This window comes from Pongo abelii, chromosome 1 (assembly GCF_028885655.2).
Source record: "Pongo abelii isolate AG06213 chromosome 1, NHGRI_mPonAbe1-v2.0_pri, whole genome shotgun sequence".
NCBI lineage: Eukaryota > Metazoa > Chordata > Mammalia > Primates > Hominidae > Pongo > Pongo abelii.
Genome location: NC_071985.2, coordinates 89,391,068 through 89,405,066, shown reverse-complemented (window position 1 = coordinate 89,405,066; position 13,999 = coordinate 89,391,068). Strand labels below are relative to the sequence as shown.

Genomic DNA, 13,999 nt, shown 5'->3' with positions numbered 1-13,999 from the left:
TAAAATATTGCATGGGACAAACATACTAAAAATATTATCGATTGTTTATCTGAAAGGCAAATTTAAGTTGGCTTTCCATATCTTTATTTGCTAAATCTGGCAACCCTATCTGAGAGGCAGAAAACCCTATCTGAGAGGTAAAATCACCCCTACATCTCCTACCTCCCATCCCATTTGAGAACCAATGCTCTAGTCCACAGGGAGCAATGGAGAAAAAGTGTGGTAATGGGTTTGGGAAATGTTATGATTAGATTTGCATTTGGAGCAAAACACTTTTTGTTTGTTTGTTTTGTGTTGTTTTGTTTTGTTTTTTTGAGACGCAGTCTCACTCTTGCCCAGGCTGGAGTGCAGTGGCACAATCTCAGTTCACAGCAACCTCCACCTCCCAGGTTCAAGTGATTCTCCTGCCTCAGCCTCCTGAGTAGCTGGGATGACAGGCACCCACCACCACACCCAGCTAATTTTTGTATTTTTAGTACAGACCGGGTTTCACCATGTTGGCCAGGATGTTCTCGATCTCTTGACCTCGTGATCCACCCACCTCGACCTCCCAAAGTGCTGGGATTACAGGCATGAACCACCATGCCCAGCCTGGAGCAAAACACTATAAGACCTCCGAGCCCTCTTCACCAGCCAGGACTGCTGTAGTCAGCATCCTGTTTGAGACCTGATTGGAATGCTTGGCTCTCCTTTTTTTTTTTTTTTTTGAGACAGTCTCACTCTGTCACCCAGGCTGGAGTGCAGTGGTGCGATCTTGGCTCACTGCAGCCTCCACCTCCTGGGTTCAAGCGATTCTCCTGCCTCAGCCTCCTGAGTAGCTGGGACTACAGGTGCACACCACCACCACCACACCTGGCTAATTTTTGTATTTGTAGTAGAGATGGAGTTTCACCATATTGGCTAGTCTGGTCTCAAACTCCTGACCTCATGATTCGCCTGCCTCGGCCTCCCAAAGTGCTGGGATTACAAGTGTGAGCCACCACACCTGGCCATCTCTCCTTTTTAGTAAGCAACTGGAGTTGGGATTCCAGATGTGGCCAGGCACATGCACCTCTGGGGAGACTACCCTGTCTGCTAAAGCTGGAAGAATAAAAGAAATGGGTGATTGTGCTTTCTGTCTCCTGTTTCTCTTCTTTAACATGTTTATATTGAAGGCTTTATTTAATTAGCTAATAAAGGTGCATTAGGAAGAATTGACATGAAATATTTTCTTTTGTCCTTAAATCCAGTTCAGGGATCTCCTAAAAACAGGAACATACTTGTGTTCTGGGACAGATGAGACTTGAAATTCCAAACCCAGAATGTCTTTGTCTTTTTATTTTTCTTTTCTTTTCTTTTCTTTTTTTTTTTTTTTTTTTTGGATAGAGTTTTGCTCTGTCACCCAGGCTGGAGTGCAATGGCGAGATCTTGGCTTACTGCAACCTCTGCCTCCCTGGCTCAAGCCAACCTTCCACCTCAGCCTCCTGAGGAGCTGGGACTGTAGGCACACATTACTGCCTAGCTAATTTTTGTACTTCTTGTAAAGATGAAATTTTGCCATGTTGCCCAAGCTGGTCTCGAACTCCTGACCTCAGGCAATCCACCTGCCTCGGCCTCCCAAAGTGCTGGGATTACAGGCATGAGCCACCATCCCTGGCCCAGAATGTCTTTTTATTTTTTAATTTTTTTATACCTTTTTGCTAATCTTCTCTGTATTGTTCCAATTTTAGTATATGTGTTGCTGAAGTGAACATTTATTTTTATTCAATGGGTTCTTCCTAGCCACTGTGCAAGCCCAGAATATCTGAGGTGGAATTCACCAGAACCATAGGTATTCTTTTAAAATATCCCTCAACACATCAGCCAATTTATAAAAAGAATTCAAAGAAACATAGAGTTGCAGATTGATGTAATTTAGTCTCCTCTCCTCCTTGTTAGAATTCCAGTTTTTCCCTCTCCAAATAGCCGGGGTTGGAAGATGGGTTCTCTCCCTGACACCTCAGAGCTCTGTCTCATCTATAGAACAAGAGTTCAGCCACCTCCATTGTCTCCTGACTACAGCTGCTCTTAATGTGAGCTCCATATCCATCCCAGTCAAAGGCGGAGAAGTCCCCACACTGACGGGGCTTGCCCTATGGGAAGAACCCTCCTCCACCGATGCAGTGCTGGGAAACAGAAAGAAGAGACACTGTGAGGGATTTGATTTGCTGCTGACACCAGTGAGCGCAAGGCTGGTCTCGAACTCCAGACCTCAAGTGATCCGCCTGCCTCGGCCTCCCAAAGTGCTAGGATTACAAGCGTGAGCTACCGCACCTGGCCCTATGCATGTATTTTAAAGTAGTAATGCATGCAGGAACATACACAAACATGCACTAATGGACAGTCTAAGGAGCACAGAGCCAGTAGAGAAGGTTGTCAAGGAAAAGGGCATAAAGACACATACTCTAGTCCACCCCCAGTGCCCACGTGGTCAGCATCCTCCGAATTCTAATCTGCGAGTCCCTCCATGAGAGAATAGCCGCCTCAGCTGGAAAATGAAAAAGCTGAAAGCTGAGGCAGGGAAGAAAAGATGGAACTGTGAGTTCAGACTGTCAGTTGGGGAGGGAAGGGGGCCCTAAGTGAATGCCCTTGTTCTTGATGGCTCTGACGCTCTCTTCCTCCAACTCCTAGGCACAGGATGTCCCTCAAATACAATCTCCCACCACTACAGCTGTGGTGCTGTCTCCCACAAGACTAGAAAAACAATAAAAATATAAAGCTTCTAAAAGTTAAGATTAATATTGGAGAATATTTTCATGACCTTAATGTAAGGAGGTACATCTTAAAGAAAACATAAAAAGTACTAACCATAAATGAAAATTTTGATAAACTGAATTCCATTAAAATAAATTATAATCAGCCGGGCATGGTGACTCATGCCTGTAATCCCAGCACTTTGGGATGCCAAGGCGGGCAGATCGCCTGAGGTCAGGAGTTTGAGATCAGACTGACCAACATGGAGAAATCCATCTCTACTAAAAATACAAAAAAATTAGCCAGGTGTGGCAGTGCATTCCTATAATCCCAGCTACTCAGGAGACTGAGGCAGGAGAAACACTTGAACCCGGGAGGCAGAGGTTGCAGTGAGCAGAGATCCCGCCATTGCACTCTAGCCCGGGCAACAAGAGTGAAACTCCATCTCAAAAAATAAATAAATAAATAAATAAGATTTAAAAGACAAATAAATTATACTCAACTTCTGGCATCTACTACTCCAAACTTTGTACCACTTAATTTTTATTAAAAATATGGACTCTTCAGGCTGGGCGTGGTGGCTCACGCCTGTAATCCCAGCACTTTGGGAGGCCGAGATGGGCGGATCATGAGGTCAGGAGATCGAGACCATCCTGGCTAACACAGTGAAACCCCGTCCTACTAAAAATACAAAAAAAACTAGTGGGGCATGGTGGTGGGCCCCTGTAGTCCCAGTTACTCGGGAGGCTGAGGCAGGCGAATGGCGTGAACCTGGGAGGTGGAGCTTGCAGTGAGCTGAGATGGCGCCACTGCACTCCAGCCTGGGTGACAGAGTGAGACTCTGTCTCAAAGCAAAAAAAAAAAAGAAAGAAAAGGACTCTTCAAAGAAAAAAAAAGAAATAAAAAATAAATTATATTCATAAGACATCATCAGGAGAGTAATGAGATTAAACAGAATGAGAGTAAGCGAGTAACAAGAGACACACATTGATACACCCCACACAGGTGCACACACGTGCATACCCATGCACACACATGGTGAAGGGGGCCAGCCCCTCCACACCTGTGGGTATTTCTCGTCAGGTGGGATGAGAGACTAAGAAAAGAAATAAGACACAGAGACAAAGTATAGAGAAAGAACAGTGGGACCAGGAGACCGGCGCTCATTATACGGAGGACCTGCACCAGCGCCAGCCTCTGAGTTCGCTCAGTATTTATTGATCATTATTTTTACTATCTTAGCGAGTGGAGTGTAGCAGGGCAACAGGTGGGGAGAAGGTCAGCAGGGAAACATGTGAGCAAAGGAATCTGTATCATGAATAAGTTCAAGGAAAGGTACTGTGCCTGGATGTGCACATAGGCTAGACTTATGTTTCTCTTTACCCAAACATCCCAGTGTAGCAAAGAGTAACAGAGCAGTATTGCTGCCAGCATATCTTGCCTCCAGCCACAGGGCGGTTTTCTCCTATCTCAGAATAGAATGAATGGGAGTGGTCAGCTTTACACCGAGACATTCCATTCCCAGGGATGAGCAGGAGACAGAAGCCTTCCTCTTATCTCAACTGCAAAGAGGCCTCCCTCTTTCACTACTCCTCCTCAGCACAGACCTTTTATGGGTGTCAGGCTGGGGGATGGTAAGGTCTTTCCTTTCCCATGAGGCCATATCTCAAGCTGTCTCAGTGGGGGAAAACCTTGGACAATACCCAGGCTTTCTTGGGCAGAGGTCCCTGCAGCTTTCCACAGTGCATTGTGTCCCTGGTTTATCGAGAATGGAGAATGGCGATGACTTTTACCAAGCATACTGCCTGCAAACATATTAACAAGGCACATCCTGCACAGCCCTAAATCCATGTTCTTTGATTCATTACAGCACATGTTTCTGTGAGCACAGGGTTGGGGCCAAAGTTACAGGTTAACAGCATCTCAAAGCAGAAACAATTTTTCTTAGTACAGATTAAAATGAAGTTTCTTATGTCTTCCTTTTCTACATAGACACAGTAACAGTCTGATCTCTCTTTCTTTTCCCCACACGTGAGCCATTGATCTCCCCAAAAACTCACATGCTCAGTGTTACAGCCAGTAACTTTTATCCCAGCACAAAGGGCGTTGGCTGCTCTCTCCTTATTAAACACCTGGAACTGAATGAATCCTGCAACAAATTCCCCTGAAAAAGAAGAGGTGAAGAAAGAGCCAAGTATTCAAAGGAGGAACTAGAAGCAGCATCCCATTGGCCAATCCAGGGATTCCCTAAGCCAAAAGCTGAGGCTGCAGCCAAACACCCCAGGCTGTAGGGGTGCAGCCCAGCACCTTTATGGCCAGTGGCTGGTGCACATCAGTCCTAAACTTGTCCCCAAGGAAACCTCTTTTCATCTGGGGCAAGAGGACAAAGGCTGGGGCTCACAAAAGGACCCTTGTCTGCCTACAGCTTATAGAAGAAACTAGACTCTACAGAAAGATTACCAAAAAGATCTGAGAAGGCCCAGCAGGAATAAGCAATGATCAGATGTGGCTGCCTGTTGCTGTTTACACACTTCTCATCCAATTACCATGGGTTAGTTTCCCTGACCATCACCTGCTTTCATCAAAATATCAAAGGCAAACAGTGATGTCTTTGATTTTTTTATCCACAACTTAACTTCTGTGGTCTTATTATACTGAAAACTGTCTTTTGTAAGATAATTAAAGTTATCCTTCATAACAAAAGTAAATCTCTCTCACCACTCTGCTAGTAGTTCTTTCATGTGAACCTCAGTGTGCACTTTTTTTTTTTTTTTTTTTTGACAGGGTTTCGCTCTTGTTGCCCAGGCTGGAGTGCAGTGGTGTGATCTCAGCTCACCGCAACCTCCGCCTCCCGGATTCAAGCGATTCTCCTGCCTCAGCCTCCCGAGGAGCTGGGATTACAGGCATGCGCCATCATGCCTGGCTAATGTTTTGTATGCACCTTTTCTTAACTATTATTGAAGTGGTGGCCTGCCCCTCCACACCTGTGGGTATTCCTCATTGGGTGGGACGAGAGACTGAGAAAAGAAAGAGACAGAGGGACAAAGTATAGAGAAAGAAAAGTGGGCCCAGGGGACTGGTGCTCAGCATAAGGAGGACCCGTGCCAGCACCAGTCTCTGAGTTCTCTCAGTATTTATTGATCATTATCTCTACCATCTCAGAGAGGGGGCTGTGGCAGGACAATAGGGTAATAGTGGTGAGAGGGTCAGCAGGAAAACACCTGAACAAATGTCATAAACAAGGTTAAGAAAAGGTGCTGTGCTTTCGATGTGCATATACATAAACATCTCGGTGCATTAAAGAGCAGTATTGCCACCAGCATGTCTCACTTCCAGCCCTAAGGTGGTTTTCTCCTATCTCAGTAAATAGAACATACAATCGGGTTTTACACTGAGACATTCCATTGCCCAGGGATGAGCAGGAGACAGATGCCTTCCTCTTATCTCAACTGCAAAGAGGCCTTCCTCTTTTACTAATCCTCCTCAGCACAGACCATTTACGGGTGTCGGGCTGGGGGACAGTCAGGTCTTTCCCTTCCCACGAGGCCATATCTCAGGCTATCACATGGGGAGAAACCTTGGACAATACCTGGCTTTCCTAGACAGAGGTCCCTGCGGCCTTCCACAGTGTATTGTGTCCCTGGGTACTTGAGATTAGAGAGTGGTGATGACCTTTAACAAGCATCCTGCCTTCAAGCACTTGTTTAACAAAGCACATCCTGCAAAGCCCTAAATCCATTAAACCCTGAGTCAACACAGCACATGTCTCTGCGAGCACAGGGTTGGGGGTAGGGTTACAGATTAACAGCATTTCAAGGCAGAAGAATTTTTCTTAGTACAGACCAAAATGGAGTCTCTTATGTCTACTTCTTTCTACATAGACACAGTAACAGTCTGATCTCTCTTTCTTTTCTCCACAATTATAAGAGACTATACAAGGTGGTAATGAAGAAACCTGGGATTATGTCCTGTGAAATGGGGATAACAGCAATTCTAACTTCATAGTTTTCTCATGGTAATTAAATGACACAAAATCATGTTAAGTTCCAAGACAAGAGTCTGGTGCATTTTAAGTGCTCAGTAAATACTAGCAATTATTAATTGTTGTTATTTGCCACCATTCTCCAAGAGTACAAGAAAATATTTATGACTGGATGTAGGAAGCAAACACTCACGTTGACCATACGGTGAGTAATAAGATGCAGTCTTCTTAGCATCACCAAAGTCATAGACCACAGGTATGTCTGGGCCATTGTCATTCCAACATTTCCCTGATCTGTATTTCACTGGGTATTTCTTCAGAGACCCAGAAGAAAGGTTTTGTGAGGACAGTAGAGACGCTGCCACAGTGTGGGGGGAGGAGGGGTTTCAAATTAACTGCCATTAACCAAAACCAATCATAATAATAGTGACTGCTTTTCCCCATAGCTGTGTCTCCCCAGCAGCCCCAAACCCCTTGTCCCTGTCTCTTTCTCCCTATGCTTTCCTGTCCCACAGGCCTCTTCCTTGCCTGGCTTAGAGTTTCTGAGAGGCCAGACATGAGTTCACAGTGAATCAAAGGAAGGAGAAACAGCCAACCACTCGGTAGTGATGTGGAACCACAGGACAGATCTGCCTCCTACCCTAGACAGTTGGCTCTCTGTTCACCAAAGAAAGTGCCTCTCAGCCAGCAGCCCTGTGTACCTGGTAGATGCCAAACAGATTATGTCCCAGTCTCTGGAGGAAGCCAGTGTCGGTGCGGTACCTCAGCAGGGCGCTGTTTCTCCAATGCTGCATGGGGGACTTGTTGGGCACATGCCAGATGCCCAGGTCCTTGGCCTGGATGTCATAGTAGCCGGGGTTCTGGAAAGCAACAGACACTGAGCCTGACCAGGCCAGGAGGTACCAGGATGCAGAAGGTCCACATGTGCAGCCTCAGCTGGGCTGAGAGCTCTGGGATCAGTAGGCAGATGGCCAGCCATGCTCAGACACCCCACTCCCAGCTGATGATCCCACCACCACCCAGGGCCCTAACAGCCTTGTTGAGAGGAAGTTGTGATTCAAGGCATGTATTTCTCTTTTCTTCTCCAGCCCTTCCCCACATCCCCACCTTCCAGCCCTCCCTCCTGCAGGCTGGTGGCCAGCCACACTCCACACCTCACCCTCACCCAAGTGGGAGGGAAGTGGCACCAAACTTGCTGTCATTGCTCGTGGCCGCCTCTGCAGATCCAAAGGTGTTGTAGTCGGCCCAGTTGCCGACCCCCTCTGGGTAGTCTGCTTTGCTGCCCTGCTGACTGGACCAGCGATCGCCCACCGTGCACTTCCCACGCATGTCATTCTCGTGCACGCTGGCCACCAGGGTCCAGCCGCCACCCCCAGAGGTCATGTCACAGAAGGTCTGGTAGACAACACGATTCTTGGTGCGGAGAAAATACAGGCCATCTGTAGAGAGAACCAGCCCAGAGCCTCCCTGTCTGAGAGCTCAGAGTTCATCTCAGCCCCGTGAATAGAAAAGCCCTAGGAAGTCAAAAGTACACTCAGAAGACTCCAACACATACTTGCTGGAAGATGATGCTCCACACATCTTGTGTTCTGCTCACCTATGAGCAGAGGCACTGACTGCCTTGGCTTCACACTATCTTTACAAAGAGTTTGTAGAGCAAATAGCCTTAGAAGAGACAGAGATGGTATCTCCCTCTCGACAGTGCCACCCTGTGGCCAGGAGAGGCCAGAAATCAGCACATGCCACATCTGATTCTACAGCAGGATGGGGCCTCTGTGCAGCTCAGGGCAAAGGTTGTGCCCATTTCATAAGATTCAGCTTCCCTAAGCTCAGAGTTCCCCTCCTGTTCACAAGCTTGCAGGAGACTGGCTCCACGGTGGCATCCTGGTGACCTTGCACATTTGCGCATAGGCCACATAGGGACAGCTGACCTAAGTCTTGGCAGAAAGCCTGTGGTCTTCCCGAAACATGGAAAGATGGGAACCTTGTGAGGAGCTGCAACAAGGTCACTTCTCAGCCCCCCTCCCTATCTTTCGTGGAGGCTGTCATGAGACAGCTGTCATGACTGTGTCATCATCTCCCAGGTTCTGAAGAGGTATGAGGCTTTTTGCCTCACTCGCCCCCACCCCGTAGGGTACACAGGCTATGAAACAGCTATGGCAGCATGGACTGGCTCCTCAGCCACCGCCCATGTTGTGTTGTCACTCGCCCTCTTTTCTGTGCTGTCTTGTGGGACAACGGATGGGAAAAGCTGACACTTTTGCCGATCTTGAACTTGCTATCTATGTGAGTAATAAACTCTCTGGCTCCAAAAAGGGCTTGTTGTTTCCTTGCCAGCCACATTTGTCAGCCAGCTTGACAAACCCACTACTTGGGCAGATGTCACCTGGCCCAGTACAAGAAAATGCTGATGCTCTGGCTACTGCTATTTCTGTGATTAATAAAGCTCTTTGTCTCTGGCTCAGGAGTTTCAGGTTTTCTGCCAGCATCTATAAACCTGGGGCAAGTAGGGGCAAATCTTAGACTCATCACAGTTCTTGCCACCACAAGTGCCACCATAAGTGTCACGAGGAACACTGCATTCTCTCTGTGTTCAGAAGATTTTGTGACTGGAATGGGACACAAAAGCCTCAAAATTCCCACTAGAAACCTCCTTGAGTAGGAGCTGGGGGCAGAACAGGCGTCACATGGATATGTCCCTCCTGATTTCCATGACTGGGCTCTGTTGAGCTAAAAAGTGGCTTCAAAGAGAGAATGCTGAGTTGGTTCATTACTCACCACCTACACTATGGCAGCGTTCCTTGATTTCTTTGCAGCTTCTAGGCAGGGAAGAAAAGGAGAACCCACAGGTTTCGAATTCCCTCGAGAGCATCTCAAGAGAAGAGGCTGCTGCTAGAAAATGTGAGAATGAGTCTCATTAAAAGTCTGACCACTGAGGCCATCTTTCCTAGCCAACCTCTGCCCCTGTATCAACTCATCACTGTGCTCTGAAGTCCCAGGAGGTCAGGGATTCCCTATGCTAAGACGGTCTGATCCAACAGCTGGTATAGGTTAAACACCTGGAATCTTCCACTCTACTAACTTTAATTAAATACCTACTGTGTGAACTACCTAGACACCGGACAAAGACAATTTGACACATTTCTTCAAGAGACTACATTCTACAGGGAAGGAGCACATGGAAAGGGACCCAACTGAGATGGGAGGGCAAACCCACCAACGGGGGTGAGGCCTGGGAACTTGCTGGGGAAGGGACCAGCTGTAACTCAGAGCAGGCTGATTTTGCTGGGAGAATGGGAGCTGGCCACAGGACAGGAAGGAAAGGGGAGAGTACACCCCAGGAAGAGAAGAAAGAACACGAGATGGCCTGAAGCAATAACAGAGCCCAGCCCAGCCCAGCCCTGCCTGCCAAAAACTACAGGTCAGTCACTTACTGCGGCTGGAACATATGTTGTAATACAAAGAGGTCTGGAAACCAAAGCTGAAATATTAACAGAGGCCAGTGGATGAAGGGCCGTGTATATTAGTCTAAAAGCCTAGAAATTATTCCAAAAGCCTGGCAGAGTGGGAAAAAGTGTAAAATTGCAGGACTCAGGCCAGGCGCGGTAGCTCATGCCCGTAATCCCAGCACTTTGGGAGGCCAAGGAGGGTGGATCACAAGATCAGGAGTTCAAGAACAGCCTGGCCAATATGGTGAAACCCCATCTCTACTAAAAATACAAAAAGTAGCTGGTTGTGGTGCTGCACACCTGTAATCCCAGCTACTGGGGAGGCTGAGGCAGGAGAATCTCTTGAACCCAGGAGACGGAGGTTGCAGTGAGCCGACATCGTGCCACTGCACTCCAACCTGGGCGACAGAGCAAGACTCCGTCTCAAAAAAAAAAAAATTACAGGATTCAAGGTAAAACCCAGACAACCCCTGATGGCAGTGCCTCCTTGAGCAGACAGTTAACATCTCTGATCCTTTTTCTTCATCTTTAAGATGTCATTAATAACTTCTTTATACTCATGGAGATCAAATGAGATGACATATGTAAATGTGCTTTTTTTAACTGATGGATTGAAATAAACAATAAACCCAGTATCAATGAAAAAATATCACTATTGTGCCTACTGGAAGAATAGAATTGTGAGGATTCTATTCTCACAATATCCTCCTCTGCGACTAGAGGAGGGTGTACCCTGGACACAGCACTGATCACCCAGCTCCCTCTGGAGATCCCAAGGCCAAGGCCACAAGAGCAGCTGAGCAGGGACACAGTTCTTACTCTCTCACTCCATGAACCCCTCACAGCCACAGAAGCAGAGAATCAAGCCCCGGGAAATACCTGAGCTAACATCCTGACTGCTTCAGACCAGACCCCAGGAGAGGCCAGATATCAGCACCCAGCCCACACCTCAAGTTGGCTGCCTAGCCAGGGTTCCGTGCCTCTCCAGGACTTCCCCTTTGGCCCTTGACTTCAGAGCCCTGCCCAGCTGTACTCCCTCCAGGCCTTGCACAGCAGAGGGGAGCCCAGGAAACCGCAGCTCCTACTCTCTGAAGCGATTTACCTGCACTGCACCCACTGGTGGCCACAGAGAAGAATAATAGGAAGCAGAGTCTGGTCATTGTCCTCTAAGAAAAAACAAGATGCACAAGGTCACTGGCTGGCCCTTCCTTTGTCAGCCTCTCATTCTTACTTCCTGACCTTTCTGAGTCAGGAATCCTCAAATGGAAAGTGATGGTCTTATGAGCATTCTAGAACCTCCTGGAATATCCCCCACGGCTGTCCAACACTACAAATACCCAAGGGGCCATGGGCTCATTTCCCTGAAACTCTAAATCTCTAAAACTGAGACCTGAGCTGGCATCATTGCTCCCACACACGTGGATCAAAAACACTTTTCTCACCAGCATGGACAGCATCCTTACAGGTGCCAGGAGCTGATAGTTCCCTTCCGGTGGACACTCAGAGCTCCCCTGCAGAGGATCCTGATGAATGGTGAAGTGCTGGTCCCTTTATGTGGAGAGCTGTGGAGAGCCAAACCACCTGAGCCCTGCCCAACCCATCCCTGACCAGCCTAGGCTGCTAGCCCCTCCCTCTGATGCCCTTCCCTCTGAGGGTACCTGAGCCTGGGACTATGGAAATGAGAAAGGACGTGCGACTGGCTGGAGGAGCAGGGAGCTGTGTTCCTGGCCACACAGGTGACTGTCGCCATCTGAGGAGGGGCGTCCTGCTTTGCCAGGGCAGGCCATACAATGTAGCAATATCTAATCAGATTCGTGGATAGGTCACAATCCTCCCCTGCGTTCTCCCTCTCCCACCTCCCCCAGATGCCCTGGCGCCCTAGACACAGCTCTGTCAAGAAATCATCCTTTTAGACTGAGGTGACACCTCATGAAAAATAAATTAATTAATTAAGAATAATAATTGGCCAGGTGCAGTGGCTCACACCTATAATCATAGCACTTTGGGAGGCCGAGGTGGGCGGATTACCTGAGGTCACGAGTTCAAGACCAGCCAACGTGGTGCAACCCTGTCTCTACTAAAAATACAAAAATTTAGCTGGGTGCAGTGGCGTGCACCCGTAATCCCAGCTACTCTGGAGGCTGAGACAGGAGGACTACTTGAATCCAGGAGGTGGAGGTTGCAGTGAGCCGAGATCACACCACTGCACTCCAGCCTGGGCAACAGAGCAAGACTTCACCTCAAAATAATAATAATAATAATAATAACAATAATAATAATAATAATTTAAATAAATAAATAAATGAGGAAAAGAAGACATCATCCTTCCAATCTTTCCTCTAATTTCTCTATGAAGCCTTCCCTGACACCCCTATCCCCAGACAAAGCTGATGGATCCTTCCTTTGTCCCACTATACATTGTCTAAACACTAATTATTGCATGTATCCTGCTGTAATTTTATTGTTTTATTAACTGTTTAGAAACAATTTAAAATTTATTAAATGTTGCAAAAATAACAATAGTATAAAACCACACATATGCCCTTTACCTAGATTCAACTATTGTTAATATTTCACCCCATTTGCTTTATCATTCATGCTCTCTCTCTCTATATATATAGATATATATAGATATATGTATATAAAATACACCCACCCACACACAAAATTTTTTTCTGAACCATTTGAGGATAAGTTACATACATCATGGGCTTTTACCTTTAAATAAATGTGTATGGGTTTTTTTTTATTTTGTTTTGTTTTTTGAGACAGAGCCTTGCTGTGTCACTCAGGTTGGAGTGCAATGGCGTGGTCTCAGCTCACTGCAACCTCCGCCTCCCAGGTTCAAGCGATTCTCCTGTCTCAGCCTCCCAAGTAACTGGGATTACAGGCACCCACCACCACGCCCAGTTAATTTTTGTATTTTTAGTAGATATGGGGTTTTGCCATCTTGGCCAGGCTGGTCTTTAACTCGTGACCTCGTGATCCACCTGCCTCGGCCTCCCAAGTGTTGGGATTACAGGTGTGAGCCACCATGCCTGGCCAACTGTGTGTTTTCTAATAATAGGAATATGTCATGTATAACCACAGTACAATTATCAACATCATATTGTTAAAAACTCTTTTTTTGGGCTAGGCACAGTGACTCACACCTGTAATCCCAGCACTTTGGGAGGCCGAGGCGGGTGGATCATCTGAGGTCAAAAGATCGAGACCAGCCTGATCAACATGGAGAAACCTCATCTCTACCAAAAATACAAAATTAGCCGGGCCCAGTGGTGCATGCATGTAATCCCAGCTACTCAGGAGGCTGAGGCAGGAGAATCACCTGAATCCAGGAGGCAGAGGTTGCAGTGAGCCAAGATTGCACCATTGCACTCCAGCCTGGGCAACAACAGTGAAACTCCAAAAAAAAAAAAAAAAAAAAAAGAGTGAAACTCCACCTCAAAAAAAAAACAAAAACAAAAACAACTCTTTTCTTTTCTGTAGAAACAGGGTCTCCCCATGTTGCCCAGGCTACTCCTGAACTCCTGACCTCAAACGATCCTCCTGCCTCAGCCTGCCCAAGTGCTGGGATTACGGGCATGAACCACCGAGCCAGCCTGTTAACTCTTTTTAACGTAACTGATACTTCCCTAGAGTACATCAGCCCAGGGGTCATGGTGAGTTAGCATTAATGAGACAGGAATTTCTCTGGCTTTCATGCCCTCCCATTGTAAGGAGACTTCTGGTCCCCTTTCAAGTCCATAATCCCAAGGGGCATCTTGTGTGTGCTAACAAACATTTCTCCATTCCACACATACTCCCAGACCACCCTGACTCCTTTCAGCACTGCCTACTGAAACCACAGTAGGCA

General features: G+C 47.1%; 1 protein-coding gene across 1 annotated transcript; it reads right to left on the bottom strand.

Annotated features, from left to right (window-relative positions):
* Positions 1–1,991: 1,991 nt before the first annotated feature.
* Positions 1,992–11,680, bottom strand: ITLN2 (intelectin 2). The gene is given in 9 exon segments (XM_009242002.4): positions 1,992–2,144; positions 4,773–4,876; positions 6,888–7,008; positions 7,396–7,554; position 7,854; positions 7,887–8,133; positions 9,473–9,586; positions 11,246–11,309; positions 11,586–11,680. Coding segments are annotated over 9 exon segments (978 nt in total). The 5' UTR covers positions 11,601–11,680.
* Positions 11,681–13,999: the final 2,319 nt, after the last annotated feature.